General features: G+C 46.3%; 2 protein-coding genes across 2 annotated transcripts in view; both read right to left on the bottom strand.

Moving 5' to 3' along the window:
• LOC123750571 (leukocyte elastase inhibitor-like) overlaps window positions 1-25,270 on the bottom strand; it is a 365,203-nt gene that overhangs the window by 226,113 nt on the left and 113,820 nt on the right. The window lies entirely within an intron of this gene.
• Window positions 10,765-16,191, bottom strand: LOC138364485 (coagulation factor V-like). The gene is made up of 2 exons (XM_069324130.1): window positions 16,140-16,191; window positions 10,765-12,329 (listed from the first exon to the last, which is right to left on the bottom strand). Exons 1-2 carry the CDS (start codon window positions 16,189-16,191, stop codon window positions 10,765-10,767), a joined length of 1,617 nt encoding a protein of 538 aa, XP_069180231.1.

Genomic DNA, 25,270 nt, shown 5'->3' with positions numbered 1-25,270 from the left:
CACCAGGGACGCACCACCAGGGGACGCACCACCAGGGACGCACCACCAGGGGACGCACCACCAGGGGACGCACCACCAGGGGACGCACCACCAGGGGACGCACCACCAGGGGACGCACCACCAGGGGACGCACCACCAGGGGACGCACCACCAGGGACGCACCACCAGGGACGCACCACCAGGGACGCACCACCAGGGGACGCACCACCAGGGACGCACCACCAGGGGACGCACCACCAGGGGACGCACCACCAGGGACGCACCACCAGGGACGCACCACCAGGGGACGCACCACCAGGGACGCACCACCAGGGGACGCACCACCAGGGGACGCACCACCAGGGACGCACCACCAGGGGACGCACCACCAGGGACGCACCACCAGGGGACGCACCACCAGGGACGCACCACCAGGGGACGCACCACCAGGGACGCACCACCAGGGGACGCACCACCAGGGACGCACCACCAGGGACGCACCACCAGGGACGCACCACCAGGGACGCACCACCAGGGGACGCACCACCAGGGACGCACCACCAGGGGACGCACCACCAGGGGACGCACCACCAGGGACGCACCACCAGGGACGCACCACCAGGGGACGCACCACCAGGGGACGCACCACCAGGGACGCACCACCGGGTATTGATCCTGTCATCCCTCCCCACTTTAGATTATTTTACGACCCTCGCTCTCCTCTCTAGTGCCATTTAGCACTGTACTTTCTCCATCACTTCTCTTCATTCTTTCACCCCATTCTTCCCTCACACTCACTGTACACCCCATTCTTCCCTCACACTCACTGTACACCCCATTCTTCCCTCACACTCACTGTACACCCCATTCTTCCCTCACACTCACTGTACACCCCATTCTTCCCTCACACTCACTGTACACCCCATTCTTCCCTCACACTCACTGTACACCCCATTCTTCCCTCACACTCACTGTACACCCCATTCTTCCCTCACACTCACTGTACACCCCATTCTTCCCTCACACTCACTGTACACCCCATTCTTCCCTCACACTCACTGTACACCCCATTCTTCCCTCACACTCACTGTACACCCCATTCTTCCCTCACACTCACTGTACACCCCATTCTTCACTTCCATGCCTTCCCTTCCCATCCATCCATGTTCCCTGCCACACCTCCCTTCTCCTGTGAGATGCGGGCACTGGTAACGTCCTAAAACTAGGTTGCATCCGAATATTGCATTGTGTTAGACTCTGTTATACAGTTGCCTACAGGAGCTGGCTGGGGAGGAACCATAGGAGCTGGGTGGGGGGGGGGAGACACAGTGGCTGGGTGTGGGGAGAATAGGGGCTAGGTAGGCACAGGGGGATTGGTTGCACAGTGGGTCCCACATGGGCTCATGGGACCCACTAAAGTTGTTATCTGCGTAAAGAGAACGACGTTGCTTCAGGATCCAGACACCCAGGAAGAGTGCTGGACTGGTATACAAGAGGTGTTACCTTCGTATGAGATTCCACTTTGAAGCTATTTCGGAGATCAGACACAGTCAAGATGGAGGTTCGAAGTGGAGGGACACGAACGACTCTACAATCGCCTTGGGCGTGTTACCATCGGTCAGCAGACAGACGCAGGAGCCCCACACACACTCCTCCAATCAGGCAGAGTGGAGAGCTAAGGACAGAGTGGCAGTGAGAGATCCTTAAAGGGTTACAGATGGAGGGGGCTAGGCAAAGCATTGAGGAGGTTTTCCGGCTAGGCTGGTACAACATGGACAGAGATCGACTGATAAAGGTAGTGTTTAGGAACGAGATTACAAAACATGAAATTCTAGCAAAGAAAAGTCAATTGTTAATTGATTTTTTGTGATACAAAAAAGTATTCCTGCAGAGGGACATGGCAAGGGAAGAGCGAATCACAGCAGTAGACAAAGGAAGACATGCAGTGAGAGGAGAGAACCAGGGAACCACAGTCCCCAACACAACTTTCCCAGATGGGAGAGGAGAACCCCCAACCAGCAACCCCAGAGAGGAGTACAACCCTCCCACTCTCCTTCCCACAGAAACCCTCGTCACTTTGAACCCTCCCTGATCCCATTCAAATACTCATTCAACCCTACCTCCCCCATCACCTCACACCCTCCCTGCCCCACCCCCACTGACCCTAGAATCCTCCAAGGCCCTGGTAACCATCTCACAAATTTCCACACCCACGGAACATTTTCCTCCACCAACAGAGAGCCCACCAAGGGGAAAAGGAAACAAGAATGGACAGAAGAAAGTGAGCTTCAAGACAATGTACTCAAACATAGATGGGATTACAACAAAAAACGAGTGTACTTGGAAAAGGTCACAAGAAGAAAAACCTAGACATAATAGCACTCACAGAAACAAAACTAATAAAAGTTATAACAAATGCAGTGTTTCCACAGGCATATTATGTAGTAAGGAAAAAGAGAGAAGGAAGAGGTGGAAGTAGAGTGGCTCTGCTGATAAGAAAGAACTGGAGTTTTGAAGAGATGGTTATCCAGGGTTGTGAAGGTTTCAGTGACTACCTAACAGGTGCCATAGCAACTGGAGGACATAAACTAATAATAGTAGTCATATGTAATCCCCACCAAATGACAGAAGACCCAGACAGGAGTATGATAGAAACAACATGGCTACTATTAATATAAAAGAGAAAGCACCTTCTGCCGCTTGCAAGACTGGATCCAGACTGCAAATCATGAGAGACTTCAACCACGGGAAGATAGAGTGGGAGAACAGAGACCCACACGGAGGACAAGATACACGGAGAGCTAAGCTGCTGGACGTGGCAACAAGAAACTTTCTAAGCCAACACATAAAATTAAGGGCCCCATACTGAGAGAAGATGAACCAGCTACGCTTGATCTGATACTCACCCTGAATGAGTCGGATATAAGGAAAGTTAAGTTGGAAGCGCCCTCTGGAATGAGTGATCACAGTGTACTGTGTGACCTTGTGGTCTCACACGATAGTGATTTTCTCCTAATCTGAACTTCATTTGAACTATTTCCTCTAGGACAGACCCAGACTATTTCTGTCGTCTCTATCCCCTCGGGTTGTGTCCCGTCGTCCCTATCCCCTTGAGCTGTATCCCTCTGTCACTCCTGCGAGCCAGTTTCCCCTCTACTAAATAACACACGTGCCTGAATTTATTGTTCCCCTTCTTTGGCTATAACCTTGACCGATTCCCTCGATCTCCCTCCCCCTCTCACTCACTTGTTTGTCTCCCCTTCTGTCTCTCCCTCTCTCAGCCCCCGTCCCCTCATCCACCCTCTCCCCCAAAAACAGTGACAGCAACATGATACGCCAGCATTTCGTGTCTCACATGCGCGCTCAAGGGTTCGAAGCCCCTCTCGTAGCATCTTGCAAAAATGCTACCGTATGTATTCTCAGGCACCCTGGTGCTGCTGCTGCCAATAACAAACACGTCTCATAGTTGGCTGTACATGTGGAGCCGGAAAGAGGAAGTGTTTACTTACTATTGTGTGGTCTAACTGGAGAACAGTTTCCAGCACTACTCCCTTACCTGCAAACACGATAAAACCATCAATTAATGACATCCTCTCATTACGAGAGAGAGAGAGAGAGAGAGAGAGAGAGAGAGAGAGAGAGAGAGAGAGAGAGAGAGAGAGAGAGAGAGAGAGAGAGAGAGAGAGAGAGAGAGAGAGAGACAGACAGACAGACAGAGAGAGAGAGACAGACAGAGAGAGAGAGAGACAGACACAGAGAGAGAGAGAGAGACAGAGAGACAGAGAGACAGAGAGAGAGAGAGAGAGAGAGAGAGAGAGAGAGAGAGAGAGAGAGAGAGAGAGAGAGAGAGAGAGAGAGAGAGAGAGAGAGAGAGAGAGACGCAGAACATCTTCACTCAAAGATGAATACGTTAACGTTAAGGGCAGTTGTTGTTGTTGTTGTTGTTGTTGTTGTTGTTGTTGTTGTTGTTGTTTAAGATTCAGCTACTGGGAACCAAAAGTTCCAAGTAGCATGGGCTATGGTGAGCCCGTAGTGGACTTACCTGGCACAGGAGCGGGGCAAGTAGCACGGGCTATGGTGAGCCCGTGGTGGACTTACCTGGTACAGGAGCGGGGCAAGTAGCACGGGCTATGGTGAGCCCGTAGTGGACTTACCTGGTACAGGAGCGGGGCAAGTAGCACGGGCTATGGTGAGCCCGTAGTGGACTTACCTGGCACAGGAGCGGGGCAAGTAGCACGGGCTATGGTGAGCCCGTAGTGGACTTACCTGGTACAGGAGCGGGGCAAGTAGCACGGGCTATGGTGAGCCCGTAGTGAACTTACCTGGTACAGGAGCGGGGCAAGTAGCACGGGCTATGGTGAGCCCGTAGTGGACTTACCTGGCACAGGAGCGGGGCAAGTAGCACGGGCTATGGTGAGCCCGTAGTGGACTTACCTGGTACAGGAGCGGGGCAAGTAGCACGGGCTATGGTGAGCCCGTAGTGAACTTACCTGGTACAGGAGCGGGGCAAGTAGCACGGGCTATGGTGAGCCCGTAGTGGACTTACCTGGCACAGGAGCGGGGCAAGTAGCACGGGCTATGGTGAGCCCGTAGTGGACTTACCTGGCACAGGAGCGGGGCTGAGTGTGTGTGCACGCGCGCGAAGGACAGTTCGTCATATCATTTTATACTAATGTGTACATGTAGAGAATAGTTAGAAGATTAAGGCCAGAGGAGGAGGATTATTAGAACTACTTTATAACACGGGAAAATGGTTTCTTCCAGCGATTTCCTGTGTTTCCTCGAATCTTTTCCTTTATTTCCTGTGTTTTCTTGGATCTTTTCCTGCATATCTCAGGGATTGCTCGTGTTTTCCACCATCTCCCAGAGTCTCATTTTACATTATTCCCTTCGAATATTTTTTCCATCTCTCCATCTTTAAATTTGCCAAACTTTTGTCTCCAAGTTTCCCTTCTCTCATTTACTTCTCTTTGTACCATTTTCTCTCAGCCTCGCCATCTTCTCTTCCCTCCAATCTCTCCATCATCTTCCTTTGTTATGTCTCTGCGTATATTCCATTCTCTTCAGATTGTCTTCTCTATTCTTTCCTGTTGATCTCCTTCCTTGTCTTTGTCTTCAATTCCCCAGCTTCCTATTTTTTCTCCTCTAAATCTATTCAGGTTAAGGGACCACCAGTGAGGGAGGGAAGGAGTAGACATGCAGGTGAGGGAGGGGAGGGAAGGGGTAGACATGCAGCTGAGGGAGGGGAGGGGTAGACATGCAGGTGAGGGAGGGAAGGGGTAGACATGCAGGTGAGGGAGGGGAGGGAAGGGGTAGACATGCAGCTGAGGGAGGGGAGGGAAGGGGTAGACATGCTGGTGAGGGAGGGAAGGGGTAGACATGCAGCTGAGGGAGGGGAGGGGTAGGAAAGTGGAGAAAGGAGGGCTACCTTGGTCTTAATCCACCACCGGGAGAGGAAGAGAAGGTTAGGCCACTCCAGAAACTCTTTATATCGTCTGGAAGATCAATTTCCTTTGTAATCACACAGGCTTCTTCCTTGCCGATTAATCTTCTAGTCAACCAACAACAGGATCAACCTTCGGTTGGTCCTCGGGAAGGTGTGAACCTCTCCCAGCTACCATACACGAAGCTGAATCTACCATACACGAAGCTGTGTCTACCATACACGAAGCTGTATTTACCATACACGAAGCTGTGTTTACCATACACGAAGCTGAATCTACCATACACGAAGCTGTATCTACCATACAAGAAGCTGAATCTACCATACACGAAACTGCGTCCACCATGCGGGAACCTGCAAGTTTGCCATAACAAAATAATCTCTCCCTATAAACAAGTACAACGTGATCAAAAATAAAAACCTTCCCAACACTCCCAAAGTTATCAGCACCGCTGAGGTACTCCCCTCTCTTGGGCGAGTCCACGCCGAAGATCTCCATTGGCCGTCGAACCCTCTCAGTCAACTACCGGCCATCGTTGCGTGAGCATGTGTCGCTCTTGCCTCTATCATGCTGTATCATCTTAGCTCCCTAATATCATCTCATTATTAGTGCATGCTTGACTAATTTGTAGTTCTAAACACTAATATAAGATACCTAGGTACTAATCCCCTCTGTACTAGGCAACTTATGGTAAACAAAAGACTCTTGCCGCAAGACTGCAGGAGAGACGACGTTTGCTTCCCGACGTTAAAATGGCCGCCATTTCGAGTTCGTATTCAGGAAAAAGCATGACGCAGTCATCCTCCCGATGAAGCATGAAGTCAAGGAGCCTTGCTTTATCATCATATCTATTATTTAACTCATTCTGTGAGAATAGAGGAAGACTGTCAAAGCTGGAAGTGGTGACCCAAGCATCAACAAGTTCATTTACTCTCAGTAAGGGGATTAAGGTGTGAGATCTCTGCAGCATTTTTCTCTTTAATCTTATTGATATCCTTTCTTTGTGGTGTGGGAATTGAGACCACTGACAAAAGATTCTCAGTCTGTTTACCTCAGCTCTATCGTACCTTCCCTGGCCTCAACCAGAACCGTTTGGAAGAGCTTAAGCAATTCAGTAGTGCGGGACCTTCCATAAGCTAGTCCAATTCTTCTGGTTGTGCATTTTCGTGCATATAATTTGGAATCATTATAATAGGCATAATTGTTATGACCAGTGTAATTTGGGTTACATGGCTTGAACGATGGATCAAGTGATTATATGAACTGTTCGATAGTACATCAGCAACACATTTGCGTCTCAAAATCGTTATCATCCACCATTTCCAGACAGCAGGCGACATGCTCCCCCTAGAGAGGCAATGTAGGCACTGAGGGCTTAATTATTTCATAACCTTGCCACCCTTGGGTGAGGGGGCAGAGACATCTGGCGGCCAGATGTGCATCCTTACATTTACTAAATTACGTTCCAGTTTCCCTTACGTTCTAGCACCTTGAGTCAAAATTCAGCAGAGTACGTAAATGTCCAATTACGAAACCTATACATCTTTACAAGTAAATCTAAGCCGTCATTTTATTGGAAAGTGTTTTAATAAGGTATATATATTGTCTGTAACCTGTTCCTTCGCTGTTGTTTTCCTTCTGATGTGGTCGTGCAGCAATTTAGAGTCTTTGCTTTACTTGCTATGTCATTTTCAACTTGTCTTTCTGTATCTCTTCTCACTCTGACGTATTCATACCTTGCCGTCTGGTACCTTTCTCTGCTCTCTAGTGTCCTATTATTTCTATAGTTTCTCCACGCTCTTGTACTCACTTGCTTAGCTAGCCTACATCTCTGAATCACTGATTAAACCATGAGCTCCTCATCTGCAATTTTTTTTTTTCCTTTTGGACCGGGACAAACTTGTCTGCTGTCTCCTTACACTTCTGCGTGATGTAGTTCATCATGTCTTGGGCCGTCTTTCCCCTAAGCTCTGTTTCCCATGTTATATTTGTTAGGAATTTTCTTATCTCTTATTTTATCTTATCAGTTGATTGACAGTTGAGAGGCGGGACCAAAGAGCCAGCGCTCAACCCCCGCAAGCACACATAGGTGAGTACACACACACACACAGAAAGAAACACGTAACAGCTGTCTAACTCCCAGGTACCTATTTACTGATAGCTAACAGGAGCATCAGGGCGAAAGAAACTGCCCATTTGTCTCTGCCGGCTTCGGGAATCGAACCACAGGATTACGAGTCCCGCTGACTGTCCACTCAGTTACCAGCCCCCTGGGTGGCGTGTGTGTGTGTATATAAGCACACCAGGATACGTGCCTCTCTAAAAACATTAATGCAACACAAGTTTGCAATTAGTGTTGATGGCTGCAACATTCCATCACAAATATAACACGCCAACCCACTGCTGCTCCTAAAACCATGTAATTAACGCCCTCCTGCTAATTATACAACATAAAAATTTACAGATTCGCTCCAGTCTGGGGTTTCATTACCAATACCTTTTCCGCTTTGATGTCTAGCAAATATTTTTGAATTTGGGGGAAAATTTATTGTTAATCAAAAGCAAGTTTTTTATTTCATGTTTATTTATCCCGTATGTGTTTGTCTCTGTTACTGTGTGTGTCCGCTATTGTTTGGTTAACACACACACACACAAAGGACCAAAGAGCCAAAGCTCAACCCCCGCAAGCACAATTAGGTGAGTACACAGACAGACAGACAGACAGACAGACAGACAGACAGACAGACAGACAGACAGACAGACAGACACACACACACACACACACACACACACACACACACACACACACACACACACACACACACACACACACACACACACACACAAGTTATGGTTCCCCGGGAACCATAACTTCAAACTATGAAGTTCCTCAGTTGGCCACTAAGGCAACTCATTTATATACACCCAAACTCACTTGTATATATGTCTAACCTACGCTTGAAACAACCCAAGGACCCCGCGTCCATGACGTTACCCAGGAAGACGCATAATTAAATCAATAATCCTGTTTCCAAATCAGTATTGACCCAGGTCTTTTCTGGAACATAAACCTATCCAATTTGTAATCAGTTTGACGTTATATTTTGCGCAGATGTACTTTGCGCATGATTAATGTATCCTCACATAGTCTTTCATCAATTGTTTAAACTATTATGATAGTCTGTTTACTATTCGCCTTAATTACAGAGTGTAAATAAGGCTCTTTTGATCGTTGTGCGTTCAAAAGACCGCACAGCGCTCAGCGCAACACTAAGAAACATAATATATGTTTCTTAGGCACGAGGCAAACTTTGCCATTCATGTCTCCTCTACAGCACGGTGGCCAAAACTGAGCTGTATAATCTACAGTAAATGAGGCCTAATAAGAGAAAGCCATGACTACAGAGGCTAACATCAGTGTCTTACTACTATTACTGACCCCTGAAGGATTCGAATCCGGTCAGCCAGGGGGGCTCCATGCCTCTTGGCAAGTCCAGTACTATAACCACTCAGCCACTGACTATGCAAAAGTATCGGAAAGTCGTCTGACTCTTAACCCAATACCCGACAGCGCTCGTTTGGGCGCAGATATTTCATCAAATAAGTTCATCATGCTGGGGTCGCATTAGTAACATTTGTACTAACAAATGACGGCTCATGCAAGCCATGTATCACTAAGAACTGCTGTTGTTGTTGTTATAGATTTAGCTACTCGGAACAAGTTCCAAGTAGCACGGGCTATAGTGAGCCCGTAGTGGACTGACCTGGCACAGGAGCGGGGCAAGTAGCACGGGCTATGGTGAGCCCGTAGTGGACTGACCTGGCACAGGAGCGGGGCAAGTAGCACGGGCTATAGTGAGCCCGTAGTGGACTGACCTGGCACAGGAGCGGGGCAAGTAGCACGGGCTATGGTGAGCCCGTAGTGGACTGACCTGGCACAGGAGCGGGGCAAGTAGCACGGGCTATGGTGAGCCCGTAGTGGACTGACCTGGCACAGGAGCGGTACTGTGTGTGTAAGACCAGGGAGAGCACAAACTGATAAAGATTAAGCCACCCAAGAGGTGGCACGGGCATGAATAGCCCGTAACCGAGAGGACATACGGGTTTGGGGTTATATTCCCAACTACACCTGACTAGACAATCTCCGGCAAGCTATAGTATCTTCGTCGACGAGTGCCTCCTGTCGGCTAGTGCCTCCTGCCACCGAGTGCCGCCACTACCGGCCAACTACCTGCAAGGGTCACACAACCGGAAACTGCAAACGTAACATTCTTGGAAATTGAGAATTTATGGCTAAACTTCTGATAAAGTTTAAGGGAAGAGAGTAAGGGGAGAGAGAGAGAGAGAGAGAGAGAGAGAGAGAGAGAGAGAGAGAGAGAGAGAGAGAGAGAGAGAGAGAGAGAGAGAGAGAGAGAGAGAGAGAGAGAGAGAGAGAGAGAAGGGAAGGGAATTATCAAGGGAAAGCGCCAAGCCTTTAGAACTATATAGCACTGGGAAGGGGTCAGGATTAGGATTTGGGATGGGACAGGGGAAAGGAATGGTGCCCAGCCACTTGGACGGTCTGGGATTGAACTTCGACCTGCATGACGCGAGGCCGTCGCTCTACCGTCCAGCCCAAAGGATTGAGGAGAGAGAGAGAGATAGAGATATATAAAGGAACCTAAAACAGAGAACATACACAGAGCACATAAAATGTGGCCTGTAAACAGACACCAGATCCAGCCCAACATAAGCTGGACTTACCCTTCTGCCCCTCCCTTAACCTCCCTCCCTTCAGTGTAAACAACCACTGCCCTCCCCTACCCTTCCCTTAGGTACACTACCACCCTCACCACCCCTTTACCCTTCAGGTGCGGGAAGGCAGCAGTGCTGCGCTCCGTAGAATTTTACCTCAATAAACTTATTTCAATTTCAATTTCAATACCAGTAACAACACACACACAGTGATGTGGTGGAGGCTGACTCCATACACAGTTTCAAGTGTAGATATGATAGAGCCCAATAGGCTCAGGACCCTGTACACCAGTTGATTGACGGTTGAGAGGCGGGACCAAAGAGCCAAGAGTACACACACACACACAGACCAAGCTAAGTACCCCCCCTCCCCCCCCCCCCCCAGTAACTGCTTCCGGTGATCAGGTAGGTTGTACTCTGTTGGTTTGCTGTGTACAAGTTCCCCCCCCCCCACCCCCCACCCCTAAGGCAATTCCAGCGTTAGATTGAATAAACTGGACAAGGAAATTGGTGGAGGGGGAAAGAGAATGATTTTATTTTCTTGGAATTGTATATTTTTCATTTTGTTCAATCTTTGCAGTTTTTTCACCTTTTCAGTTCCCCTCTTTTATTTTATTGTGATGTTAATATAAGCTGAGATATATGACAGGTTAATGTCTCCTATATCACATGACAGGTTAATGTCTCCTATATCACATGACAGGTTAATGTCTCCTATATCACATGACAGGTTAATGTCTGCTATATCACACGACAGGTTAATGTCTCCTATATCACATGACAGGTTAATGTCTCCTATATCACACGACAGGTTAATGTCTCCTATATCACATGACAGGTTAATGTCTGCTATATCACATGACAGGTTAATGTCTCCTATATCACATGACAGGTTAATGTCTGCTATATCACACGACAGGTTAATGTCTCCTATATCACATGACAGGTTAATGTCTGCTATATCACATGACAGGTTAATGTCTCCTATATCACATGACAGGTTAATGTCTGCTATATCACATGACAGGTTAATGTCTCCTATATCACATGACAGGTTAATGTCTCCTATATCACATGACAGGTTAATGTCTCCTATATCACATGACAGGTTAATGTCTCCAATATCACATGACAGGTTAATGTCTCCTATATCACATGACAGGTTAATGTCTCCTATATCACATGACAGGTTAATGTCTCCAATATCACATGACAGGTTAATGTCTGCTATATCACATGACAGGTTAATGTCTCCTATATCACATGACAGGTTAATGTCTCCTATATCACATGACAGGTTAATGTCTCCTATATCACATGACAGGTTAATGTCTGCTATATCACATGACAGGTTAATGTCTCCTATATCACATGACAGGTTAATGTCTCCTATATCACATGACAGGTTAATGTCTCCTATATCACATGACAAGTTAATGTCTCCTATATCACATGACAGGTTAATGTCTCCTATATCACACGACAGGTTAATGTCTCCTATATCACATGACAGGTTAATGTCTCCTATATCACATGACAGGTTAATGTCTCCTATATCACATGACAGGTTAATGTCTCCTATATCACATGACAGGTTAATGTCTCCTATATCACATGACAGGTTAATGTCTGCTATATCACATGACAGGTTAATGTCTCCTATATCACATGACAGGTTAATGTCTCCTATATCACATGACAGGTTAATGTCTCCTATATCACATGACAAGTTAATGTCTCCTATATCACATGACAGGTTAATGTCTCCTATATCACACGACAGGTTAATGTCTCCTATATCACATGACAGGTTAATGTCTCCTATATCACATGACAGGTTAATGTCTCCTATATCACATGACAGGTTAATGTCTCCTATATAACATGACAGGTTAATGTCTGCTATATCACATGACAGGTTAATGTCTCCTATATCACATGACAGGTTAATGTCTCCTATATCACTTGACAGGTTAATGTCTCCTATATCACATGACAGGTTAATGTCTCCTATATCACATGACAGGTTAATGTCTCCTATATCACATGACAGGTTAATGTCTCCTATATCACATGACAGGTTAATGTCTCCTATATCACATGACAGGTTAATGTCTCCTATATCACATGACAGGTTAATGTCTCCTATATCACATGACAGGTTAACATAACCTGGACAAACAAAGCATTTGACAACTGGCAATGTGTTGTATAATATTTATGTTGCGAAATTCTAAATTTCGTAAAACAATTTGCAAACATAATTATTCTGAAAGACACGGCCAAATGTCTAATGCTTCGTTTGTTAATTTGTCAGAAAATTCTCATCACATTGATTGGAGGAGATCTTCTTCAATAATGAATGGTAAAATCGTTTTCAATAGAAATATTATTGAATCTGCTTTAATACAGATTACAGAACCATACAAATTGAACATTAGTTGTGGGTTGAATAATTTGGATCCATATTTGATTGATCAACTAAAAAACGATTTGAGTAAGATCATCATTACAGTTATCTCAATAATGTCTTATTAATATATCCTTATTATCTTATTAATAATATCCTTATTATCTTATTAGTGAGATAAACATTTCATTCACTTGGGTACTAGGATACTCGAACCACCGACCCCACGAGCATGACACAGAAGCTCTATCGACTTGGCTATGAATAGTCTTAATAAGAAAAGATTCCAGAAACAACTATCCGCTGCCCAACTGGAATTTTCGACTTTCATTACTTCTACTGAAGCTCAGAGGAATTAGTGACCCAATCCCATGTTGATGGGAGGGAGAACAAGAAGAAGGGCTGGAGAGTGAGAAGGGAGAGGACGAGGGGAGGGGGAGGGTACCCGGGCACCGCCGGGTAACCCCCACTCCCTTGTGTACACACACACACACAAAATGAGTCATTGCATTAATCTAAGAATGTTTGGAAGGCGAGCTAGGAGCCTGGTTGCAAGCACATCTAGGCGAGCACACCTAGGCAAGTACATCTAGGCGAGTACATCTAGGCGAGTACATCTAGGCGAGTACATCTACGCGAGCACATCTAGGCGAGTACATCTAGGCGAGTACATCTAGGCAAGTACATCTAGGCGAGTACATCTAGGCGAGTACACACATACAAAGTATAAAGAGAATAAGAGAGTAAAGAGAGTGGAGGAGACCCCGGCACACAGCCCATCCTAGTCATGAACACACCCACCCTGAACTGTCCGTCCCCGCCTATCCTCTCAGCCCGGCGAATTACGCCCCCCCCCCCTAAATCCACCTCCGCCGTGTTCCGCCAGTCCTTCAAAAACATAAAATAACACGAAAGAAATGGGTTTGCACATGAGGATCCTCAGTAAGCTCTTCTTTCAACATACATCCTGGTGCTAAACCTCCTCTGGCCCGGCCGCAGCCCGCCCCCAGCCCGGCCCCCAGCCCGGCCCCCAGCCAGGCCCCCAGCCCGGCCCCCACCTGTACGTCGTAGCCACAGGATGTTTATATCTCTACATTTTTGTATTACTAACAGCAACATATTTTTCCCTAGTACTTTTCACAGTCATTGTGTGTATGTTGAGGCCATGGCCTATAATGTATATATATATATATATATATATATATATATATATATATATATATATATATATATATATATATATATATATATATATATATATATATATGTCGTACCTAATTGCCAGAACTCACTTCTCAGCCTACTATTCAAGGCCCGATTTGCCTAATAAGCCAAGTTTTCCGGAATTAATATATTTACTATAATTTTTTTCTTATGAAATGATAAAGCAACCCTTTTCTCTATGTATGAGGTCAATTTTTTTTTATTGGAGTTAAAATTAACGTAGATATATGACCGAACCTAACCAACCCTACCTAACCTAACCTAACCTATATTTATAGGTAAGGTTAGGTTAGGTAGCCAAAAAAAGCTAGGTTAGGTTAGGTTAGGTAGGTTAGGTAGACGAAAAAACATTAATTCATGAAAACTTGGCTTACTAGGCAAATCGGGCCTTGAATAGTAGGCTGAGAAGTGCGTTCTGGCTATTAGGTACGACATATATATATATATATATATATATATATATATATATATATATATATATATATATATATATATATATATATATATATATATATATATATATATATATATATATATATATATAACAAGAGCTTCACTACTTCGCCTAGTATTGCAACACCCGATTTGCCTAACAAGCAAAGTGATTTTCGTTATTTTCAAATATTTCTTTACAAACTGGTTTACTTCCCCCTTCCCCCCTCCTGCACTTCCCCTCACCCCCCCCCCCCCCCCACCCCCTGCTAATCCCCCACACTACCTTCTCTTTCATAAAATATATTATGGAGCAATACGAAACTACTGAATTAACGAAATATTTTTTTTATGATGAAAAACTCTTCGTGCAGCGCGACCCACATTTCACACTTGACCAGAACTGAATCTCAGAGATCTGATGGATGGATGGATGGGTTAATAATTATTATTTTTTAAATCATTTAACTTGAGTCTACCCTGCCCAAATGAGTCTACCCCAGCTGATGTCCATCCTGTACCTCAGACCATTTACCTTACACATTAGGGTAAGTCTGGCCCCAAGTGGGAACATTTCTCCCACTCACTTGTGTAAATTATTGTATAATAAATATATTATAACTCATAGCTACGAGGATTCGTCCTCTATTGAGCTTAAAAGATTAATTACAATTTATTAGCAAATAAACTAAATAATTATGAGGGTTCTTCTCTGCTATTACATATATTGTGATAATATAAGGACTTATACAACGTTTGTGACGTCAGTCTATATTAAGTCATCACGGTAGTTAAACTAAATTAATCATCTTAGTCATTAATCATCTTAATCATTAATCATCTTAATCATTAATCATCTTAATCATTAATCATCTTAATCATTAATCATAATTATGTAGTTGCAGTGTGGACAGTTTCTAATATTTTACACCTGAATTGAAATATGTTACCTAATATGATCAAATGTGGATTTGATTTGAGGCGCCTCACTCACTCTGGCTCCCCTGTCCACCCTCACTCTGGCTCCCCTGTCCACCCTCACTCTGGCTCCCCTGTCCACCCTCACTCTGGCTCCCCTGTCCACCCTCACTCTGGCTGCCTGTGCCTTAAGACCTGCCTCACTCTGCCACAGGTCAGCATGGCGCGTGGTGGTGGCAGGAGCCTGATGGTCCTGCCTCTACCACCAACAGTGTCCAGAGATGAAATGCGCTTCCTAACCTTCACTGTTTTGAGGTGTCGCCTGCAGTCTTCATGTTAACCTGGGCTGGCAGAGCAACCTGACCTCTCTCTCTCTCTCTCACACACACACACGCACACACACACACACACACACACACACACACACACACACACACACACACACACACACACACACACACACACACACACACGGGGGGGGCCTCGTAGCCTGGTGGATAGCGCGCAGGACTCGTAATTCTGTGGCGCGGGTTCGATTCCCGCACGAGGCAGAAACAAATGGTCAAAGTTTCTTTCACCCTAAGTGCCCCTGTTACCTAGCAGTAAATAGGTACCTGGGAGTTAGTCAGCTGTCACGGGCTGCTTCCTGGGGTGTGTGTGTGTGGTGTGGGAGAGAAAAAAAAAAAAGTAGTTAGTAAACAGTTGATTGACAGTTGAGAGGCGGGCCGAAAGAGCAAAGCTCAACCCCCGTAAAAACACAACTAGTAAACACACACACACACACACACACACACACACACACACACACACACACACACACACACACACGCGCACGATTCCAGGCCGAGAGAGAGAAACAACTGGGCAGAGGCATGTAAGTGTAAGAGATAAATACATCTATATTATAATTTTTTTTATAATATCTATTATATTTGTTTATAATAGATATTATAAAAAAATTATAATATCTATTATAAACAAGTTTTGATTAACTTTACGCAACTCGTCCAACGACTTGGGCTGGACGGTAGAGCGACGATCTCGCTTCATGCAGGCCAGGGTTCAATCCCCGACCGTCCAAGCGGTTGGGCACCATTCCTTCCCCCCCCCCCCCATCTCATCCTAAACGCTTATCCTGACCCCATGTATGGCCAGTATCTCAGAGGGGATCGGGGGTAGACCCCCATGCCCCTCCTTAAGTAGGCGTGGCACCTATTGCGCCAACTAACGACTCTTATGAAGTCTGAAATGTAGGTTTGATTGTCCATAACGCGTTTATGCCTTATTTGTTGGCTGTTATCGATGTGGATTTAACGTCGATAATGGTGACTGAAGGAGAGAATGGAAACGAGGGAGAAATGGATGGAATGGGAGGAAAAATAGGTGGAGAATGAGAGGGAAAATAAGAGGGAAGGAACGACAAGAGGGGAGGAGAGGGAGACATACCCGGGCACAGCTGGGTACCCCATCTATATCTACAGAAGAGAATGATTGTCCAAGGGCTCTAGATCTGATGCAGCGGGGGGCCGGCCTCACCCAAGCTTCACATATGCAACATGTGGGGTGAGGGAGTGTCATAGGCCAATCGAGGTATAGACTCCAATGCTACACCTGACCATACCCGACCTGCCACCGGCCTGCACCACCACCTGGACCACAGGTGAACGTGCATGAGGGAAGGGACTGGTCTGAGGACGTCGCCAGGGGCCCTCACCAGGCTGAGGGGTTAATGGAACACTCCATAACCTCTCTCAAAACAAAAATAGATGTCATTATATCTGAAGGAAAAAAGACTTAATTATGCATGAGTCGGCCTGGTAAAAGGATAATTATGCTCTCTCTCTCTCTCTCTCTCTCTGTCTCCCTCTCTGTCTCTCTCTCTCTCTCTCTCTCTCTCTCTCTCTCTCTCTCTCTCTCTCTCTCTCTCTCTGTCTCTCTCTCTCTCTCTCTCTCCCCCCCTGACCCTCGCCTCCCTCTGTTCGCGAGACTTTTATGCAATAAAATGTCGTGTGAGTTGGTATTATCCACACAGGTGCCTACAGCCCCTTCCCTGAGGGATATAAAACCCGGCGGTAAGAACACTGGCGAACACCGGGGCAGCCTCTTACAACACTCTGCAAGTGTTGCTCAACACCAACACCTCCAGTAAACCATTACTGCAACAAGGCCAACACACACAACAGTTGCAAGTGAGAGTGTGAGCCACCAGTGGCCACCACGAGGTGTGAAGGAAGGTGACTTGATACGAGGGAACACCATCACTTTCAGCAGTTAATTGGTCGTACCAACAGCCCAGTCCTCCAGGTAGTATCCCGAGGTCTACCGGTTGGGGTTTACTTCAACGACGGGATGATGGTAAACCATATAAACAACCTTTTAAGCAAGCATTCGAAATTTTGTGTCTTACTGCAAGCGCTTCTTGCAAGGTCGTCGTTCGATTGCCTAAGGTTCAAATTGGAAGGCAATCTTTTCTTCATTTCCTGCTCTGATAAATTCCATTTATCAGGGACAGGATGCCTGCACTTGGCCTTATAGTGGTCCTTCCCTAGGCCATATACTGACCTTTCCCAGGATACATATCACAACAGATATCTATCTCACAGATATCTATTTACTGCTGGGTGAACGGGACATCAGGTGGAAGCCCCCATTACGCAAAGAGCCTCATAGGAAGCAAGAATCAAGATCTATGCATCGATTACTCCCTCGAAACACAAACCGAAACTGTCTCTATTTTCCGCTTGTTACAACTTGTAATAAAGTTGTTACATCTTGGCTTAACGTGTTTATGACGTATTAGAACGTTGTTACAACTTGCTATATTGGTTGTTATAACTGGTTAGGAGGTGTTAAAACTTGTTCGAACGTTGTAGCAACGTCGTAGTTTCGTGTGTGTTTGGCGGGCTTCCTCCTCGTCAGTGAGGCGTGAGTCTCGCTGTAATGTGGACGAGACGACGTCACCTTCAGCGTCCATAGCGGAAACACAGGTTTGGTGGGAAGTGATACGACATCCTCCGTCTCCCTCTCTCTCCCGGTTCGATCCTTACCACCCCTGGCCCAAACCTCTTAAGATCTTCAAGAGCCTTACACAACATATATTTATGAATCTGAAAAATCATGATATATTGAAAAATATATTGTGAGTGTTGCTGAGTGGACCACACTGGCCACTGGTGGGCCACTGGTGGACCACACTGGCCACCGGTGGGCCACTGGTGGACCACACTGGCCACCGGTGGGCCACTGGTGGGCCACTGGTGGACCACACTGTGGCACCCACATTGGGGCACCAGCCCCATCATTAGGGCCCCCCCTCCCCCACCCCCCAAACAACGGAGCACCAATCAGGGCCGCGCCGCCGGTGCTGACGACCATCTGTCAGCTAATGAGCGCTAATATTGTAATTCAATTATGTAATTATTGGTAATTGTTCGTGTGAATGGTAATGAGTAAGTCGCGTCTGGCTGTTTCCGCGCCCCCCCTCCCCCTCTAAGCCTGACTCACCCCCCCCCCCAAAGCCTGACTCACCCCCCCCAAAGCCTGATCCCCCCCCTTGCAAAGCCTGGCCCCCCTGCCCATTTATACATACCATGAACATCGGTGTTGTCAGCCCTGAGCCTTAAGGGATGCCACTGCCAACATTCCTCCAGACCAATTCACTACTTTGTGATGAAAACTTGTGACGTGGTCGCATTACCACGACCCCGTGTAAAGATGGCGCAAGATGGTGCAAAGATATAGCAAAGATGGTTTTTCCCACTACCACAAACGTGGCCACACATTTACAATGCTAACCAGCAAATACCAGCAAAGCTGCGGAGGTGTATATAGCAAGGTAACTGGTATGTAAGCATGCACTTGGCCAATATGAGTTCAGAGTTCTGGGAGTTCATAGTTCAAGAGTTAGGGGAGACATGATCACCACATACGAAATTCTCAGAGCAATTAATAGGGTAAATAAAGATAGTTTATTTAACGCAAGGGGCACACGCACAAGGGTACGTAGGTTGAAACTGAGTACCCAGATGAGTCATAGAGACATTAGAAAAAACGCTTTTAGTGGCAGAGTAGTGATGCAAAATGGAATGCATTAAGCAGTGATGTGGTGGAGGCTGACTCCATACACAGTTTAAAATGTATATATGATAGAGCCCAGTAGGCTCAGGAATTTGTACACCAGTTGATTGAGAGGCGAAACCAAAGAGCTGAAGCTCAGCCCCTGCAAGCACAATTACGCGAGTACATACATACATACATACATACATACATACATACATACATACATACATACATACATACATACATACATACATACATACATACATGGCGCAGGAGTGCTCTGAAAGTTTAATTTACAGGTGTGAGTTTACAGCAGGCCGGGGCTTTGGGAGTTAATGACATGCAAGATGAAGGAATGTGTTGTTGCTGTTTTAGATTTAGTTACTGAGAACGAAATGTCCATGTAGCACGGGCTATGGTGAGCCCGTAAAAAGGAATGTGGTGTTATTACTGCAATTTAATGGGCATGGTGAGGCGTGTTTAATGCTGGCCGGTGACACCAAGAACAATGTACTCCTGAGAGATCTGAGCGAGAATTAGTTGTATGAATTTACTTCATGGGACAATAAGCCATAACTAATCTTATAATCTACGGGCTCACCATAGCCCGTGCTACTTGGAACTTTGTTCCAGGTAACGAATCTTTAACAACAACAATCTTATATTCTAAATGATAACTAATAGAGCTCTTCATGAGACCAAAACATCTCTATATGGTTGTGGCTCTATTTTCACCTTTAGTGAAAAATAAACATTTTTTTTATTAAAATAAGGCCAGAGGTATAAGCAAATAAAGCCGACTGGTCATTGGTGTATAGGTTTAGTGTTGAGCTTTATGCCTGTTAACTTTTGAAAGGGTTTTCACTAAGGTCACTACAACAGCTTACTGACCAACACGCAAGTACACCTTGCTGGTTGGTCAGTAATTTTTCGGCCAGCGTTATCTTGTGGAGATGTGGAGCCTTGCTGTGGAGGTTGTGTCTTTGCGTGTCCCCCTGGCCTGGCCTACCATGCGGCCTGTAGCAGGCTATGGATAGCAGGCTGTGGATTACAGGCTCTGGATGATAGAGAATGGATAGCAGGCTGTGGAGAGCAAGCACGCAAACGACCCCTTACAGGATATTTATGAACGGGTTAGTAGTGGAAGCGCGGACGAGGACGGACCCTCTTTTTAATATAGTCCTGCAGTATCCCACGACTCACCGTCAAGCAGAGCCTCGTGCAGTCACCGACGTCACCCACGCAACATTCCTTAACCACTGTTGGCATGACCGAACAGCGAGCAGGAAGCTAGATAAAGGCAGGAAGTATATTAAGAGACGGATCGAGCGACGTCCATATATTGAAAGCCTCGTTGACGGGGCTTTCAAGTGTCTGGCCAGCCTCGTATAATACCCCGCCCGCCGCCCACCCGTATTGAAAATCTTTTGCTGTGGGTTTTACTGGAAAATTGGATTGGTAGCAGATTCTGCTATCCAATCCTCTCCTTCACCCCCCACTCCCTCCTCTATCCCTTCCATCCTCCCTTCCCTCCCCACTCTATTTTCCAAAGCCTTTTGTCTGGACCTGTGCTGAAAGTGAGCAGCGGTGAGTTAGTCTTGTAGTGATGAATATGACTGGAACTGACTCATCTTTGTAGTGAGGAATACGAGTGAAAGTAAGACAGCTTTCCAGTGCAATACTGATGTGAAAGTGAGACAGCTTTGGAGCGCGCTAACAAAGAATATATTCACCTCGCTGTACCTGACTGTATTAGTGTGTTCATACTTGAAATTGAAATAAGATTATTGAGGTATAAATACACACAAAGGGATGAGGTAGCTCAACCCGTTCAGTACAACGTGTTCATATATATATATAGACATACACACACATATCATTTCTTCCTATACACATGCAGTATGTTACCAAACATACACACAAATACTTTTATGACTATGTACACAGACAATACACATTCTGACAATTCAGCAAAAGTTACAATCTTGGTGCAAAATTCTAATATCTCTCCAGAATACCACCAATCTTTCCATTGTGACACCTCTATTTGTTCAGGAACAGTCATTAAGTCAGTGTTTCTATATACATTAATCAACGGACAATCAAGAACATAATGGGTGAGGGTGTGAGCCCTTAACATACCACACAGTTTACACTTGGTGTCATTATCATTAACAACTATTTCTTATTGCTAGTAATATTTGTGCCCGAGCCTGAGCCGCTTGTGCACAGTCACTCAACTATTTTTCTCATTTTACCGTAAGTGAAATGGGTTTGTTTAGCCTTTATACCAGGTAGTCGCCGAGGTACTCCTGGACATGTGACGTCTGTCTGTCACATCTGGACGTGGTTTCGTTGATAGAGAATCTGTACGCCCACCGAACCTATCGAGTTTATTGGAACGTCAATAGTGCAGTGCATTTAAGGTCACTAAAGCACCGGGATTTGCACGCGGTGGTCAACAGCATCACAAAAAGTAAAAATGTGTAGTGCAGAAAGTGAGGTAACTTTACATCGATCCCTGATAAGGGGCCTGACAGCTAAGTGGACAGCGCTCGGGATTCGTAGTCCTGAGATTCCGGGTTCAATCCCTGGTGGAGGCGGAGACAAATGGACAGTGTTTCTTTCACCCTGATGCATCTGTTCACGTAGCAGTAAATAGGTACCTGGGAGTTAGACAGCTGCTACGGGCTGCTTCCCGGGGGAAGGGGTGTAACAAAAAGGAGGCCTCGTCGAGGACCGGGCCGCGAGGACGCTGATGTATCAATAAGAAAGTCTGTAGGAGCCGTGATGGGGATTCGAACCTATGCGACAAGTACTCTGAACCAAGGCGTTTGTTTGCGAGTATCCGTGAGTTCAAGTCCTCATCACAGCTCCTGATGTTCTGAATGAGTAGCAGGTTCTGGGAGATTCTAGGGAGGTTCTAGGGAGCCGGTCGGCCGAGCGGACAGCACGCTGGACTTGTGATCCTATGGTCCCGGGGACGATCCCGGGCGCCGGCGAGAAACAATGGGCAGAGTTTCTTTCACCCTATGCCCCTGTTACCTGGCAGTCAAATAGGTACCTGGGTGTTAGTCAGCTGTCACGGGCTGCTTCCTGGGGGTGGAGGCCTGGTCGAGGACCGTGCCGCGGGGACACTAAAGCCCCGAAATCATCTCAAGATAACCTCAAGAAGGTTCTGGAGGTCTTAACTGGAATTAAATATAAACTTAACTAATTGGTGAAATAAGACTCACTTTCCGTTGCCAGCGTCACAACTTCCAACCTTTTATTTGTAATATTTTCATTTTTTCTTCTTCTTAATTCCTCCAATACGATTTTTGTTAACTTGCATTAATCCGGTTACCGTTATAATTTTGTCCACATTATCCGGCCGACGGGAGAATTTCCCTCCACCTCACTGGCAATCATGGTAATTTCTCGTTCATTTACCCGATCGTAACAAGATATTTTTCTGTCTTTTTCCGGCAGAAATGAGCCTTTCCTTCCTTTTATATCCGGCCAAGCGGCCAAGCGTTGAGTTATCCGAACGAGCGGGCGGGCGTGTGGCCTCGGCCCCGTGTCCGAACATTGTATAATGACAGTCTACGAGGAAAAATGATCTTGTGTGCTATTCTGTGGACGCCTTGTGGGGGGGTTGGGGGGGGGGGTTCCTTTTATCTTCGTTCAGTCTCCTTATTTTTCGTTCTGGATTGTTTGCCTTCGCGTATTTTTCGGCGCTTGCTGTTTATCTTCGCTGCTTTTGTTTACGGGTTTATATATTTTTTTATATAAGGGGGAAGGGGGGGGGGGGGGGTAATGGGTTATTTTTTACGGTATTTCTTTTTTTACATTTATAAAAAAAGTTTTTTTTTTACTTTTCCATTAAAAACAGGTTCTGTTTTTTTTCGTTTTGAGTTTTTTTTTATTCTGTGATGCTGTGTTTTGGTTCTGGGATTTTGGGCGTCGTGGCTGAGTGGACAGCGCTCGGGGGGTCGAAGTCGTTCGATTCCCGACCGATGCAGAAACAAATGGGTAGAGTTTCTTTCACCTGATGTACCTGTTCATCTAGCAGCAAATATATACCTGGGAGTTAGACGGCTGCTTCGGGTTGCTTCCTGGGGATGTATTCACCTAGTTGTGCTTGCTGGGATTGAGCTCTGGCTCCTTGGTCCCGCCTCTCAACTGTCAATCAACTGGTGTACAGAGTCCTGAGCCGACCTATTTAGTAGGTCGCGTTTTGTACGTTATCGTAACCAACGTTAAAAATTCATCCTAATATGTGAAGTAAAGGCTCACAAATATCTACGTTTTCTTTGCATCGGACTCGAAAAGTTAGGTGGCGTAGTTTGGGATCGAACGTGTGTAATTAGTGAACAACTTGTATATTTTTCGAAGTGACAAATCCGGAGAACGAGATGGAGGGTAAGTCTGTTTGTGTTGGTTCAGAACATACCGATATTTAAGTGTTTTTATTAATAAATCAGGATTAATTAGATCAGAATAAAGTGCAAATCCCATGCTAATTCTAACTTGAAAAATTCATCCCACAAATGGAGAACGCCCCGAGTGTGTAAGTCAAAACTCGAGACACTCACTTGCAAGTCAAAATCATGATAGCAAGTCAAATAGTGTTTTGACTTGCAATCATCTCTTGCAAGTCAAGAGATTGGGTAATATCTTGTAGCTCTGTTGTCTTACCATTTGAAGCAATACGCGGATTTGAAGCAGCGTTCTGGTGACCTCCAGACGCATGCCTTAACCCACTCGACCACGATATGACAAAAGTTATTCGGTTATATGTGGTTTTCACTGTTACTGTGACGCTTAAACTTCCTCCTGGTGTTTTGTGTTGCACTCAAGCGCTCTTTCTGTATTGGTGTCTGGAGCGTGAAGGTCAGGCAGTTGGGAGGGGTGAAGAGTGTCCATGTGGAAGAGGGTGGAGAGTGTCCATGTGGAAGAGGAAGGTGGAGAGTGTCCATGTGGAAGAGGAAGGTGGAGAGTGTCCATGTGGAAGAGGAAGGTGGAGAGTGTCCTTGTGGAAGAGGAAGGTGGAGAGTGTCCTTGTGGAAGAGGAAGGTGGAGAGTGTCCATGTGGAAGAGGAAGGTGGAGAGTGTCCTTGTGGAAGAGGGGTGGAGAGTGTCCTTGTGGAAGAGGGTGGAGAGTGTCCTTGTGGAAGAGGAAGGTGAAGAGTGTCCTTGTGGAAGAGGAAGGTGAAGAGTGTCCTTGTGGAAGAGGGTGGAGAGTGTCCTTGTGGAAGAGGGGTGGAGAGTGTCCTTGTGGAAGAGGGTGGAGAGTGTCCTTGTGGAAGAGGGTGGAGAGTGTCCATGTGGAAGAGTGGTGGAGAGTGTCCTTGTGGAAGAGTGGTGGAGAGTGTCCTTGTGGAAGAGGAAGGTGGAGAGTGTCCTTGTGGAAGAGTGGTGGAGAGTGTCCTTGTGGAAGAGTGGTGGAGAGTGTCCTTGTGGAAGAGGAAGGTGGAGAGTGTCCTTGTGGAAGAGTGGTGGAGAGTGTCCATGTGGAAGAGGAAGGTGGAGAGTGTCCTTGTGGAAGAGGGTGGAGAGTGTCCATGTGGAAGAGTGGTGGAGAGTGTCCTTGTGGAAGAGTGGTGGAGAGTGTCCATGTGGAAGAGGAAGGTGGAGAGTGTCCTTGTGGAAGAGGGTGGAGAGTGTCCATGTGGAAGAGTGGTGGAGAGTGTCCTTGTGGAAGAGGGTGGAGAGTGTCCATGTGGAAGAGTGGTGGAGAGTGTCCTTGTGGAAGAGGGTGGAGAGTGTCCTTGTGGAAGAGGGGTGGAGAGTGTCCTTGTGGAAGAGTGGTGGAGAGTGTCCTTGTGGAAGAGTGGTGGAGAGTGTCCTTGTGGAAGAGTGGTGGAGAGTGTCCATGTGGAAGAGGAAGGTGGAGAGTGTCCTTGTGGAAGAGGAAGGTGGAGAGAGAGAGCAGATGGTCAGACGTAAACATAACATTTTAAGAGCGGCAAACTTTCGCGATAAGACCGACGTGCCAAACTTACTGCTAACGAATATTGGCGTGTTGGACGAGGGGTCAGGAATACTGTTTAAACAACTTTTGACACAGGGGGGGGGGGTCGATGAC

This window comes from Procambarus clarkii, chromosome 13 (genome assembly GCF_040958095.1).
Source record: "Procambarus clarkii isolate CNS0578487 chromosome 13, FALCON_Pclarkii_2.0, whole genome shotgun sequence".
In the NCBI taxonomy this organism is placed as follows: Eukaryota; Metazoa; Arthropoda; class Malacostraca; order Decapoda; family Cambaridae; genus Procambarus; species Procambarus clarkii.
Note: the sequence above shows the minus strand (reverse complement) of the source record. Positions and strands in the feature narration are given on the sequence as shown.